Below are 14,510 nucleotides of genomic sequence, written 5' to 3'. Positions count from 1 at the left end.
CTTAAAAAAGTATTTTCTTTAAAAAGGTTTTATAAGGTTACAGCGAAGAAAAATAACGGAAATTCATTCGATGTTTATTTAATCTAATTATAATTGAAAGTGTTAAAAATATTAAGTAACGGTCACATATACGCTTATACCCAATATTATATATAAAAGTTTTCAATGATCATATTTCATAATATATTTGACTCATGAGCCAAATTTATCAATTTCTTCAGATGTTTAAGTGTAATAAACATGCATGCATGCTTTTGTTGTTTTTTATACCACTGGTAGACGGATAAATGGGCTATCCAATGGTAAGTGGTCACCACCGACCACAGATATCATATGAAATTTTAAGAATGTCTGATATAACCTATGACCCACCAACCTTGGGACTTAAGATGTTATGTCCCTTGTACAACAACATTAAATATATACCACTGTTACTTATCAAAAAACCTATTATCGGTGGTGGGTTCACACACCAAGCAGCAATAATGTTATAGTATTCCGTTTTGAAGGGATAGTGAGCCAGTGTAACAATTTGCCCAAGGATATAAAATCTTACATCCGAAGGTTGGTGGAGTATCGCATATATAAGGGGAACATTAGTGGTCAATTTCAACCTAACCAAAAAATAATCTTGATATTTAAAATAAATAAACTATAAAAATTGCTGATAAAATATTAAAGTATAGAGTGTATCAAACCACTTTAACGATCGTTTTATAAGCAACGTAGCCTACATTACTATAATATAATAAACTAGCTTCCCACCCCGGCTTCGCACGGGTGCAATGCTGATACTAAATATACTACAGAATTTGTTCAATTACGGTATCACGTTAGAAACTTCTAAAAATATCAGTGTTTCTTTACTATATTGTCAATGTATTATATACAAGAACCTTCCTCTCGAATCACTCTATCTATCAAAAAAAACCGCATCAAAATCCGTTGCGTAATTTGAAAGATCTAAGCATACATAGCGACAGACAGTAAGCGACTTTGTTTTATACTATGTAATGATTATATACAACAGATACAACAATAATTTACTATAATGAATATAACGTGATGTTAGTTAGAACACAGATATTACCTTCGGCATTCATTAATAGTTTTTTTAAATAGCGTATAATTTATTGATACATTGTTATGTTATAGATATAAATTTATTGATTATTTATTTGCAATTAAATTAATATTTAATCTATACTACTGGGAGGTCCAGTGGTTAGAACGCATGCATCCTAACCGATGATTGTGGGTTCAAACCCAGGCAAGCACCGCTATATATATGTTCTTAATTTGTGTTTATAATTCATCTCGTGCTCGGCGGTGAAGGAAAACATCGTGAGGAAACCTGCATGTGTCTAATTTCATCGAAATTCTGTCACATTTGTATTTCACCAACCCGCAATGGAACAGCGTGGTGGAATATGTTCCAAACCCTCTCCTTAATGGAAGAGGAGGCCTTACCCCAGCAGTGGGAAATTTACAGGCTGTTACTTTACTACTTTACTATATATACTACATACATGTAAAAGTCTGTCTGTATGTAGCTCTTTCAATCAAACCGCTGAACCGAACTCGATGTAATTTGGTAGGAAGCAAACTTGAACTCTATGAAAGGACATAGGCTACTTATTTTACCTAACACATGACAACCAATACCCTAAAACGCGAAGGAAACCGCGGGCGAAAACTATTCGTGTAATTAAATAGTAATGTGTATGTGTGTGTGTCTTCACACTATTCGTCTGATTATAACGAAATGTTGACGACTTGTTCTGTGTACGCTCGTGTTATGCCTAACCCAAAAAAACTTAGTATTTTTTTTAATGTTATTATTATTATATCCGTACAATGCTGGGCTAGTATTCTATAAATTTAATTGTTGATGTAAACCGCTTTCTTTTCGAACCTCCTTGGTATAATCTAAACTCATTTTTTTTTAAATTTTGAAGTGTTGATTCGAATAAGAGTCTTGAATAAAGTTTTGGTGTTACAGTTATTTTAAGATAATGAAGTACATTATTATATTTATAAACCTCAACATATACTTATTCGTCAACTAATATTTACTATGTTCTATAAAATTTGAATTTAAATTTCGAATCTTAGTTCTAAATAATATTCTAATGTAGAGTCGTAACGAGAGCGAATAGCCTAACTCTTCAAAACAAAAAAAAAGAACGAATGAATTCCCGTCAAGCAGACACAGAGAAGGAAGAAAGAAAGAAAGAGAAATAATTACATCGATATTGAGGCTATTCAGGAAATTTACCAATGCGAAGGGCAGCACGTTGCGGTCGCCCAGCGGGGCTTCCCCGGACGGAGACTGTTGCGGCTAGAGCAAGGAGTTTTGATTATAGAACGCTTAACATCAATGCTATACACTATTTACTATGAAACTACTATATATATATTTATTTTATTTTATGGTATAGGTTGGCAGACGAGCATATGGGCCACGTGATGGTAAGTGGTCACCATAACCCATAGACAATGACGCTGTAAGAAATATTAACTATTCCTTACATCGTCAATGTGCCACCAACCTTGGGAACTAAGATGTTATGTCCCTTGTGCCTGTAGTTACACTGGCTCACTCACCCTTTAAACCGGAACACAACAATACTAAGTACTGTTATTTGGCGGTAGAATAACTGATGAGTGGGTGGTACCTACCCAGACGGGCTTGCACAAAGCCCTACCACCAAGAGATTCTTAGATTTATAGATATATCTTAAGGGTAGATCAATCTTTAAACGATAGTTCAAATTTGTTTTATAACAACTTTACTTTGATATTATGTAATTTAATATTATTTTTCCATATATATGATCGTAAGTGGTGTAACGTATACGTGAAGCAATTCGAAATTTGAATTTCTTAAACTGATTCGTCGTGTTGATGCGACCAAATAAAATGCTCTGAAATATGTATGAAAATATTAACAAGGTCTTCAATTTTGTATTTACACCACTTATGAACTTAGCTTTACATAAGCTCTACATTAACTCACACATGCAAATAAACCAACACAACGAAATTTGAAAAGCGAAGGCAAGCATTAAGTATGCGCCACACATAATGACATTCTTTTTTTAAATCACACTTATTATAAAAAAATATTATTTACATCGACATTATTGAGTGATGATAGTAAATTTACCAGCGCGAAAGGCACAAGGGATCGCTCGCTCATCGTAGAATCTGCGGATGGTGACTGCTGCTGTTGCTGTTTCGTTCCAACGATATGAAGAGACGGCGTGGAAGAAAGAGAAAGAATTATAATTTACAAATCTAAAACACACTTCAATTATCTAAGTCTATTTCGTATTGGTGTAAAATTTATAGATTTACTACAAACTATATATATTATTTTTTTACGTCTTAAATGAAACTTTTATTGCAAATACTAGATGGAATTATTATTTTGCAGTATAGTTTTTTAGTAAGTGTAATTCTTTGAACAAACACAAAATTTCTCCCATCCATAAATAGTTTGTATATTAAATACAAACACTTCAAATCACAAGTGAGGGCTATAAAATAATAATAAAACGAGTTTTAATTAACCGTTGATTAAAAAAAATTTAACCACAAAAGTGCAACTCCGCCGCGTCGAACCGTTAAATCTCTATTTACGCGAAAAAAAGTGATGAATACGAAATATGAATATCGAAAACCGGTTCCAAATTCAAACAATGCTTAAAACAAAAAAAAAATTGAAACAGGAACAGATTCGCAGTAACAAATAACTGTCAACACCCCTTCCGTGAAACAAAGCGCGGCGTAGAAAAATTAAAAAAAATAAAATCACAATGAGCCCCTAATCCGAGCCGTGGGAAACCGACAAATGCAAGGTAAGCGAATCCGAAACTAATTTAAAAAGTAATATTCTTTTGTCTTCCATTTTCAAATTTTAATTCAAAAACACATGCACTGCAGTTAGCATTTATTACCCGTTCGAAATTCGAAATTGACAAATTTATTTTATTTTTTTAAATTACCGAGCGGTAAACAACTATTAGGTAACAAAATGGTAAATTGTTGTGTTAGCCGCAACGCCAATAAAATCATGAGACATATGTTCAAAACAAACATTTGTTTGGGCGGATAGAATATAATTTAGAGAAAAAGATTGGAATTCAAGTGTTGTCGACATGTTGATCAGAAGCTAATATCGAAATAATAGAATTATCACTGATTATCGTAATTTACATATCCTTTGTAAGACCGGATGCGACATAAGGACAAAAACGATTTAATAATAAGTTTGACGCGCGGCCCTTAACCCTTTCTTAACAAAAGCTTTACAATATGTTGCCTTTGCGTCTTGTATCTTTTTTTTTAAGGAAGTAGGGATCATTCAAATTTGGAACGAGTTTTGTAAGACCTCTCACGGGTCAGTCTATCGATATGTTTTGGAGAAGATAGACGTTCATTTTTAATTATTATTAAATAAACAAATAATATTTTTAAAATAAATTTTTAGCTATAACTATGGTGATAATTTGCGAAGTTAGTTTAAAAGTGCAAAGTGCAAAAAACCTGGATATGAACCAAAAGTGGTTTAGAATAAAAAGTGTTTACAAGTTAATTACTTAACTTATTTAAAAATATTTTCCAAAAAGGTACTTAAATTAGTTAGATAAAGTTTATCATCATTGACGATTAAAGTTGCCGGCGGCAAGTATTAGATATTAGAATTAGTGTACAATAATAAAAATTATAAAATATTTTTTATGATTAGAACTCTATTTTTTTTAATACATTTTGTTTATTTTTTTTAAACACAACAAAATCTTCTCCAAAACATAATATGTCCTAATTATAAACTCATTATCAGCGTTAAGATACATCCGTTTTTATCATCACCAATAAGAGTTAAAGTAGTTTGACTCACCTGAATTTCACTAACGAGTTTCTCGGTCAGGATCTTGTGGTCAGGTGTGGCAGACGGCTGAGGTGTGGGAGGTGCTGGACCAGGTTGGTTGTGGTCCACCTGTTCCTGTACCGGTGATCCTGGCCGGCTCCTGTTCCAGAAGTCCTGCATCTTAAACCTCTGGGCCTCGGTCTGCAGCGCCGGTATATGCAGGGATAGGGGGGCGGCGCGAAGGTCTAGCGCGCTGCCTCCCGCGGCCGCCTCGTTGCCTTCCGCGGCCGTCATCTTGAAGGAGTTGTGCAGCCAGCTGGCCACAAAGTTGTCTTCCTCCTTAGGCGGCTCCAGGAGCCGAGGGAACGGCGGCGCGGCGCCCGGCTCGAAAGCGCCCTCGCCGCCGACCGCCTCGCCTTCCTCCGCTATTTTCGGTACTTTTGCCTCCCTCGGTGAGTCCTCTACTTCCGCCTTCCGATACTCATGGAGGTCCCTGTACCTCTCCTGGAGCGCTAGGGATATGTTCTCATTGAAGTACTTCAACATTAATTCCAGTTTCGGGCGTATGGTCACAACGAATTCATGCGATGTTGCGCGCCGCTACACGACGGATCTGCAAAGAACGAGTCGTTTAGTCTTCGCGCGCGGCGGTTATCTTTAACTTCGCGAGGACCGGTCTATTTACGCGGAGGGATCGGAGGGAAAGCGGAAGCGAGACCTCCTCGAGGCGCGGGCGGGCGACGACTAACTTCTTGGTGGAAAACTTGAGCGCCGCGACGCTTTCTTGCGGGGTGGGGCGGACGCGCGCGCCAGCCGAAGACGCCGCTCCAACTAGCAAGACGCGGTGCCGCCCCCGCCGCCTTAGACGACGCGAAGAACATCCCCACCGAGGCCGGGCGCACGCGCCCCGCGTTTTTTCCGCGGAAAAATGTGTCCGGTCAAGGAAAAGACGGTCCGGCCGGCGGGCGAGCGGCGCCCGTGTGCCCGCCGCGGCGACCGGCGCTCGGACCTTACCGAAAACGGTGACGGACCGCTCGGACCACGGCCGAAATAAGAACTATTAAAAAGGGCGCGAAGCGAGGGTCGCCCCTCTCGCTCGTCCGACCCCGACCGCTTTCCACCCCTGTGTTAGAACGGGACGGGTATCGCTCACGATTTTTTTCTAAGCCGCTATTAGTGAGGGAGGAAATAGAAAAGAATGGGTTCTTTGTGATTTTTTTCTTATTGCTCTGTCTCTCTTGCTCTGAAGGATATTGCGTATTTTCGTCTCGGGTCGAGTTTTTAAGTATTTCTTTCCGTTCCGCCTACTTTACTATTGAATTTTTTTCGTATTCAGGCGGAGCTTAGCTTATGGGGTTTTAGCCAACGGCCTTTTATTAACGCGTTTTTTCCTTATTTTACCTAAACTTCGCAATTTTATGTTATGCACCCTTCTACTTAATCTAGAGTAAATCGGAAAACGATTCTATTGAAACTAAGTAAAACTATAAAAGAAAATAAATTACTCTGGACGAAAAATGATTGTAAATGAACTCAAGACTTGAATTCGACTTTCAACTTTTTGAGATCCTTGAATAATATTTTCGAATCTAAGCATAGAAATGAACCTAGGTTCTTATCTAAGACGTTATATGCTGTAACGAACCCGTGTCGAGTTTTCCGAGACAAAACTTTCCGCGGAGCTACCCCTCGAGAGATGGCGTAGCGAGCTACGAATTGTCTACGATGTTTGTTTACGATTATCTTAAAAAAAGAACATACACTTAAAGGAACAACGTAGTGCGTGTGATATTCTAGTCAAATATATTTTATGTAAAACCATTGTTATAATATAATAACAAAAAAAAATGTATTAGTAAAAACATTCTTACATTAACTACAAACGTATCTAAGAGTATTTTAAACGTCTCAATATTGAAATAAAGTTCTATTAATAAATCGTATTTTTATTTATTAAAACCATATTATGATACCTTCTTATCAAATGAATACACAAAACCAACCCTATGTATATTTCAATAAAACCAATGTCCAATGGTATGACCTTATTAATTAATCCTTTCGATACTAAGATTATATATTATATCAAAGGTTTTATCTATGTAAATCTATACATATACATATATATTTTTTATTTATCATCCTAATATTGACTATGACGTTAAAGGAAAAAAGTTTATAGAAAATAAATATTGTATCTGTAATCAATGAAACTTTCTAAGCAACATATTTTTTATTGTATTGATATCATTTTATTTTATAAAGTACAGACTATTATTATATTTCATAGTCAAAATCATCAGTAAGTTTTTTTTCATATATGAGTAAAAAATGTTGTAAAAAACACGTCTTTCGAAGACAGTACAGGCGGAGACACTGTCTTCGTTAGTATATAATTGACGAGCCCAACTCATTACAGCATTAATATGCACATACAGACAATGCTAGCTACATAATGAACGGGCGTGGCGATGTATGGGAGTGACTTTTTTTTTCACGGTTCGTAAACACGATTGTTTTAAAATGGCAATTTCAGTGAGGCGATCATAATTATATTATTATTATAAAGGTTATTTATTTATTTTAGAATTCATTTTTTATGTAAATTATCATTGAACGTGATTTGAATATTTTATAGTTAATATTTGAGTGCCACGATTATGATGCAAACATTCTAATCCGATCATCTGTTACGAGATGATATTTTTTTTATATTGTTGTATTCATGTGATTAATAGCAAAAAGGTTGTATTCTGTGTTTCACTTTGATATGAACCTATTTTTAAATGGTTCTTATCTAAATCGCATTTTTTAACTTTTAAGATACGATTTGATCTTTAAGTAGAATTAAATAAAAATATATATAAGTATTCGTAGTTTTAGTTATTAGATATAAATTAGCTTTTAAATACGTATTTTTCTTAACCGATAACATAACCGAAGGTCAATGTATGAACCTAACTTCGCTTAGAACCTTTCCACGCAAGGGTTTATATCTAAGCAAATTTTATTAACCCTTTACTTTGAAACGAACCCTTTTCCGACATGAACCATCGCATAAGACTTTATTTACTACCCGTTTTTTCTTAGTTGATTCGTTGGTGAATTTTCGCGAGTAAACATTTACACTAAGGGTTTTTCATCTCAGTAAATGAGAATATAAAATAATCTTTAGTTGACTTATCGGCCAATAAAGTTTTTTAAGTGAGTATTCTATCAATCCTTCGTAGTAGTCCGGAAGTATGATGAATTAAAGTCTTTGGTCCTGCGTGGAAATACCTTCGAGCTGGGTTGCGCCTGCGCAGTTGCTTAGACTCAATAGGGAATGATCGACACACACATGTACATACGATCGACAGCTTATATACATGGAGAGTTAAAATATTTTATGTTATGATTAATAAGTAAAATTAATAAAATACTTGTCACATAAAAATGCATCAGTAATTTGCGCCATTATCTGTCTAATTAATAATAATCAGTTAGCCAGTCAACGGAGAAAAGTCAGTTGCCCAAAAGATATTATTTTGATCAAGTATGTGCAAAGATGTTTTCTATATACCTCACAGAGAACCCTAAAGGAGAGAAATTGGAAAGACTTCAAGGACAAATGGATTTCCAAAACACGGATATATAAAAACTATAAATTTTAAATGTTTCTTACCGGTTCTTCTAGGTAGAATCTACTTTCCGAACCGGTTGTAGCTTTACTTAATATAGTTGTTAAATGACGATTCAAAAGTGCTTGTAAAAGCCTATTTGAATAAAGTATATTTCGATTGTGATTTTTTTGATCAATTGCTAAATTTTGAGCTGATACTTAGAATAGAATAGAAGAAAAAAATCACTAAGTATTGATTGAACAGACATGGGACTTAGACTCAAGACCATGAGATCTGCAGTCCATAGCTAGCCTTATCAATGGGGCTGTTTACATACAACGCACATGACTTATGAGTAACCCTCACCAGTTAACCAGTACGTATCAGAATGTTCTCCTTTTCTCTGTGTATGCTTTTTTTATGGTATAAGTTGGCGGATGGGCATATGGGCCACCTGATGGTAAGTGGTCACCATCACCCATAGACAATGAAGCTGCTTACACTAGCTCACTCACCCTTCAAACCAGAACATAACAATAGTGAGTGTATTTCTAGCAAAAACAATGTAAGTGTGGGCACTTGATGAAATTTCATATTTATGTATACTAATACTATACCTACTGTGCGTCTATCAATTTGTAGCAAATGAACTCAATGTCATCAAATTTGGTGTAAAGGAAGCTTGAACTCCATAATAGCATAATACATAAACATCCCCTAAAATGTAAGAGAAGCCGCGCGCGACAACTAGCCAAATATACATGATGTTTTTAGAAATGTATGATGTTTTTATTAATACATTATTTTTTTTTTATGAATGACATCCGAACGCAAATATCTTATTATACTTACTTTTGTTTTACTACGAATGTGCACTTAATTAAATTATTTTTATGCTAACTTTTACATTGTTATACTTCGCCTACTATTAGTTTATATTTAAATCTTAAGCCCTTCCGATAATTAAGTGATTCATTTTTAAAATAGTTAATGATAAAAAATAAATATCATTGATTTTGAAAGGTAATAAATATTTTTCATTAATCATTCCGAAGTATCAATTTCTCAACCTTTGGTTTTCGTTAATCGCATCTGCTATTGGTTTATGATATTCGTATTTACAGACACAACAGACACACGCTAATGTTAAAGTAATATCCGGTTACATAAAGTTCGAGAGTCTCGTACGATTGACCCTACGCACCTTAAACCACAATGGTATTCAAATATATGTAGGACTGGTATACGACCTATAGATACCTACCTATATAAAAATTAAAAAAATAAAAGTTTTCATTACATCTTTGACATAAATGGTAATTAAAAATAAACTAAATATAGTTATGAATTAAACGGAACGAGTTCTTAATTTAAAAATATCTTTTTATAGACTTAGTATTCAAATGTATGTAGGACTGTACGATCTACAGATTTATAAAAATTAAAAAAAGAAAAGTTTCGTATACATCTTTGACGTAATGGTAATAAAAAATAAAAAACAAAATGTAGTTATGTATGAAATGGAACGAATTCTAAATTTAAAAATTAATAAAATATATTTCTTATAGATAATAGATAATAATAAGGTAAGATATAGAGACGAATTAAATTCGTAAATGTAAACACGAATTAAACGGACATAGTCACGTAAAACGGAGTAAATAAAACAGCGTCCATTGTGGAACGAACCGCCAGCTGTTAGCATTGTTACATTTTTATATACATAAATTATATTTTCGTGTAATTGTATGTACATATGTATGACAAAATGAAATCATTACGAAAAGTTATGACTTCATGTTGAACGAGTTACTTTACTTTGTCGTTAATAAAATACATTTGTTTGATATTTAATCGGGAATTATTTTCAACCTTCGTGTAAATTTATTCGTGTAAAATTAAATTTAATGTGAAATGCCTTAATCTTGAGAATAATCTATGGCAGATCTTCAACGGAATTTATTTACGATATTTATTTGGACGGGTAAGTGTGTTTTACTTGGTGGTAGGGTTTTGTGCTAGCTCGTCGGAGTAGGTAGAACCCACTCATCGTTTGTACCTACAACAACAGAAGTAAGAAGTATTCATGTGTAACGGTTTGAAGAATGAGTGAACCAGTGTAACTATAGGTACATGGGAGGTAATATCTTAGTTCCCAAGTGGTTTTGTCTGTGGGCGGTAATCACTTATTATAATTATGTTTAACACAAAAATGCAAATGGAAGTATTTAGAACAAATCAAATGCAACAAAAAAACAAAAATAGCCTTTTTATTAATTTTAGATTTTCATATTATAAATTTATTAGTTTTTACTTTATTTTAATTCCTTAATAATAGCTATAAGCTCAAGAGCGTCACGGATTGAGAGGACAAAGATTAAACTAAGAATCACAATTTCGCTACTCATATTTTCATAATCAGCCAAAAGAAAATGTGACGACGCGACAGAGATGCCGTAGGATCATCAGCTACATGCTTTCCGAAGCAAGAGTGTAACACTGCCTACACTACATTTAAGTACATCACTAACTCCACATAAGATTCAGAGAAGAATTTCTCGATGTGAGAGACTCCACTAGGGAATAAGAGTTGAAATAGAAGAAGTTATACCTTTTTACCTCTAATTACACCTCACCCTTTAAACCAGATGATATTATCACGTACACGATGTACATTACTAGTTTTGTTTGAAGGTAGTGACGAATGCTACCTACTAAAACTGCCTTGCACGTAGCCCAACTACCAAAATCATTTTTATTACAAATATTAACCAAGTTTAGTGTAATCTTCATTATTATTAATAGTACTATAGATAGATAGATATACGTTATTAATATACAATTATATGTTTGTTTTTTTTTTAAGTGTAAATATATGTTTAGATCTTTTAATTAGTCAGACGAAAACATCTAGAACAATTAGTTACGGTACTTTATTTCGTCTTTATCAAGATACTTTTAATGATACTAAATGTTTTAACTAGCGTTCATATCTGGCTGAGGATACTAGTTTAGGAATTAATAAATATATAAATAAATAAATAAATAAATAAATAAATAAATAAATATGAGACAACATCACATACATTACTTTGATCCCAATGTAAGAAGCTAAAGCACTTGTGTCATGGAAATCAGAAGTAAAGACGGTACCACAAACACCCAGACCCAAGACAACATAGAAAACTAATGGTAATCTACATCGACTCGGCCAGGAATCGAACCCGGGACCTCAGAGTGGCGTACCCATGAAAACCGGTGTACACACCACTCGACCACGGAGGTCGTCAATGGAAGAATAAAATATATAACTTTTGCATTTATAGTTAGCTAAGCTTAAGCTCCCTTTATTATCAATGATAATAAAATATTGTCAACTCGACTAAAGCACAGACGAAAAAAAACAATAAAAGTGCAACATGAAAGCGTTTTCATTACAAAATTGGTTCCAGTAAAAAAATTGTAATCGTTTGACCCTTGACAGTATGCAAATGAGGTCTCAAATATCTTTACAAGGGCGCTAATTTTTTTTTGTTTCTACCTTATACCGGTTCGAACCGGTTTTTTCCGGTATTGTTTAGATGGGATTGTCCTTTTGTTGTCTATGAGAACTAAGATTGTTGATAAAAGATGTTTTGTTTGATTGAATTTTGATGTGTTTTTGTTGTTTGTAACGTGAGAACGTTCTAAAAGATAAAGATAGATAACATGTTGTATAATAGTTTTCTATAAATGATAGTATTTAATTGTATTTTTACGTAATATAAGTAGATTTAATAATTTGAATCAGCAAGTTACTTTGTGATTTTTCTTTCATAGAAACAGATAGATAGATATAATTGTTACGTTACGGCTGTCACGCTTTGAATTAATTAAATGAAATTAAAAAAAAAAAATATGCTGTTAGTAGGTACTTCAGAATACACAGAAGACGTATCATTTTTACGGTGTATTGCAAACCTACGAAGTAAAGATTAATAAGTAAGCACATATAGTCAACATAAAACATGGTATTTGGTATAAACTTTTCTTTTCATTAGTTTAATTACTGTACCGATAAGTGTAAAACTTTACATACGTGGTCTGAGCTATATGGAGTGATATAGGCAACCTTATACCTGTCCTTCCCCTTAGACGTGAAACAAGCAGCATATAAATAGAACAATACAAAAATATATCAAAGCATCGAATCAATTTAAAACATTAATCAAATATAACATTCGGTAAATAAAATATTCATTTTTAATTGCGATGCAAGACTTGAGTAAGTATTGCCAGCTCTGCTCTGATTAATTTTTTTTATTATTTTACTATGAAGATTTTCAAGCACAATTTAAATTGTGTGGATATTGCCATTGATGAAAAATGTTGTAACAGTATGTCAAATTGAGATTGGTTGAATAGTTACCATTAAAATAAATAATCTGTCGTATTTATATTATTAATTTTGATAACATGTGTTTATATAAATCAAAAATGTCTACAATTATCTATTTTATCTATGTATGTAATGTGTAAAGTTTCTATTTGTTATCTACGATGCAGTAATGTGTGGTATATGACGTAGCAATGTGTGTTTTTTGTATGTAAAAAATATATTTAATGCTAGAAACAGTTTGACTCCAAAACAATTTTTAAATGTTTCAAGTTGTGACGAGTTGTATAAGATAGAACAATTTTAACAAAACAAAAAACGAATAATCTCGGGACAACGAAATATTTCTTATATATATTTTTATAAGTATACTATAAGAGTAAAACAAAATAGATTTTTATAAAGTAGAGATTTTTTCCCAAATCGGTTCATAAATGACCACGTACAAAGACAACAAATAAAAAAATACAATCAAACTGAGAACCTCCACCTTTTTTTCTTGAATAAAACAGCAAACATTTTTCGTTCTTTAATTGAAAGTTTTGTTTGTTTGAAAAATGCACATTTGAAATATTTTTGTAAAATTTATGGAAGTAATAAAAAATAGTAAGACAATCAACAAAAATTAAGTATAATAGTTTTAATGGACTGGCAATACCGGGGCTGCGATGAAAAAGTTATTTGGAAGAGGGCTAATGACGCCTCGCTCACGCACCGCAGCCTATTTTTAATCATTTTCGGAAGAAGGGTTAGGGATACCTGTTGTGGAAAGGACTTTTACAACTATCCTCATCCCTAAAATTGTTTTTCGTTGATGATTAAATAATTATTTTTGTATCTTTGTTACTTATTATTCGTCAAATCTTCCATTACTAGATTATTATTTTTAAAAAAAATAATAACTACCACAAAAAATCACCTGACTAAAATACTGTAATGTGTGGATTTGTTTTTAATTTCAAATTTGACATATGATAAGAGGTCTTGTTATTGTGAGGAGAAATAAAAATTTGCTATTACACAGATAATAATAAAAAATGTAATTGTTTATCAAAGGATACAGGATTTGAATGATGCGCTTAATTTGTGTTATAATTTACCTCACGCATTAGAGCAGCGTGGAATATACTCCAAACCCTCTCCTCAAAGGAGTAGAGGCCTTAACTTAGCAAAGAGAAATTTACAGACCGTTTATATTGTTGGTATGTAAGTCTTCACAAAAAGAAATTTTTACACTTCTTTAGTTTTATTTATATCAAAAATAAATATAACATAAAAGTCGTTAAAAAGCAACAAGGGTAAAAAGAAGCCGACTCTACCACTACCACTCGGTAAACGTAAAACGTTATTGATGGTACGATTCCGTGACAAGTGATACGCGTTACGCGGACCGTGGGATCGATACCCGGCGGACTGAATTTTTAATTTACCATTCAATTTCAAATAATACTTAACGAGCCCGCCTTTATTTATTTGACATAATAATAATTACAATAAAATTACGTCTATTGTTTTATATGATATTTATTTGGTATGGTCTATTAATCTATTTTCTATTATTAGTATAGGTATAAGAAAATAGAAGTAGTAATAGCTGCATTAATTAAACTGGTAGGTCTACAATATATTATAATATTTTATTTTATGATGAACTGAG

The 14,510-nt window shown here is 33.3% G+C and overlaps 1 protein-coding gene across 5 annotated transcripts in view; it reads right to left on the bottom strand.

The window, feature by feature from the left end:
- Positions 1 to 14,510, bottom strand: part of LOC124540521 (zinc finger protein 408-like) — a 104,649-nt gene that overhangs the window by 55,190 nt on the left and 34,949 nt on the right. For 2 of the 5 annotated variants that reach the window (XM_047118155.1, XM_047118158.1), the window contains exons 2-4: positions 4,907 to 5,489; positions 3,137 to 3,235; positions 2,249 to 2,341 (exon numbers count right to left, since the gene is read on the bottom strand). In XM_047118155.1, coding sequence (XP_046974111.1) covers positions 2,249 to 2,341; positions 3,137 to 3,235; positions 4,907 to 5,422 — 708 coding nt within the window. In that variant the 5' untranslated portion in view covers positions 5,423 to 5,489. The remainder of the gene's footprint in view (positions 1 to 2,248; positions 2,342 to 3,136; positions 3,236 to 4,906; positions 5,490 to 14,510) is intronic. The other 3 variants (XM_047118156.1, XM_047118157.1, XM_047118159.1) reach the window with 3 other exon arrangements.

This window comes from Vanessa cardui, chromosome 25, assembly GCF_905220365.1.
Source record: "Vanessa cardui chromosome 25, ilVanCard2.1, whole genome shotgun sequence".
NCBI lineage: Eukaryota > Metazoa > Arthropoda > Insecta > Lepidoptera > Nymphalidae > Vanessa > Vanessa cardui.
The sequence above is the reverse complement of the archived record's forward strand: the minus strand, read 5'-3'. Positions and strand labels throughout refer to the sequence as shown.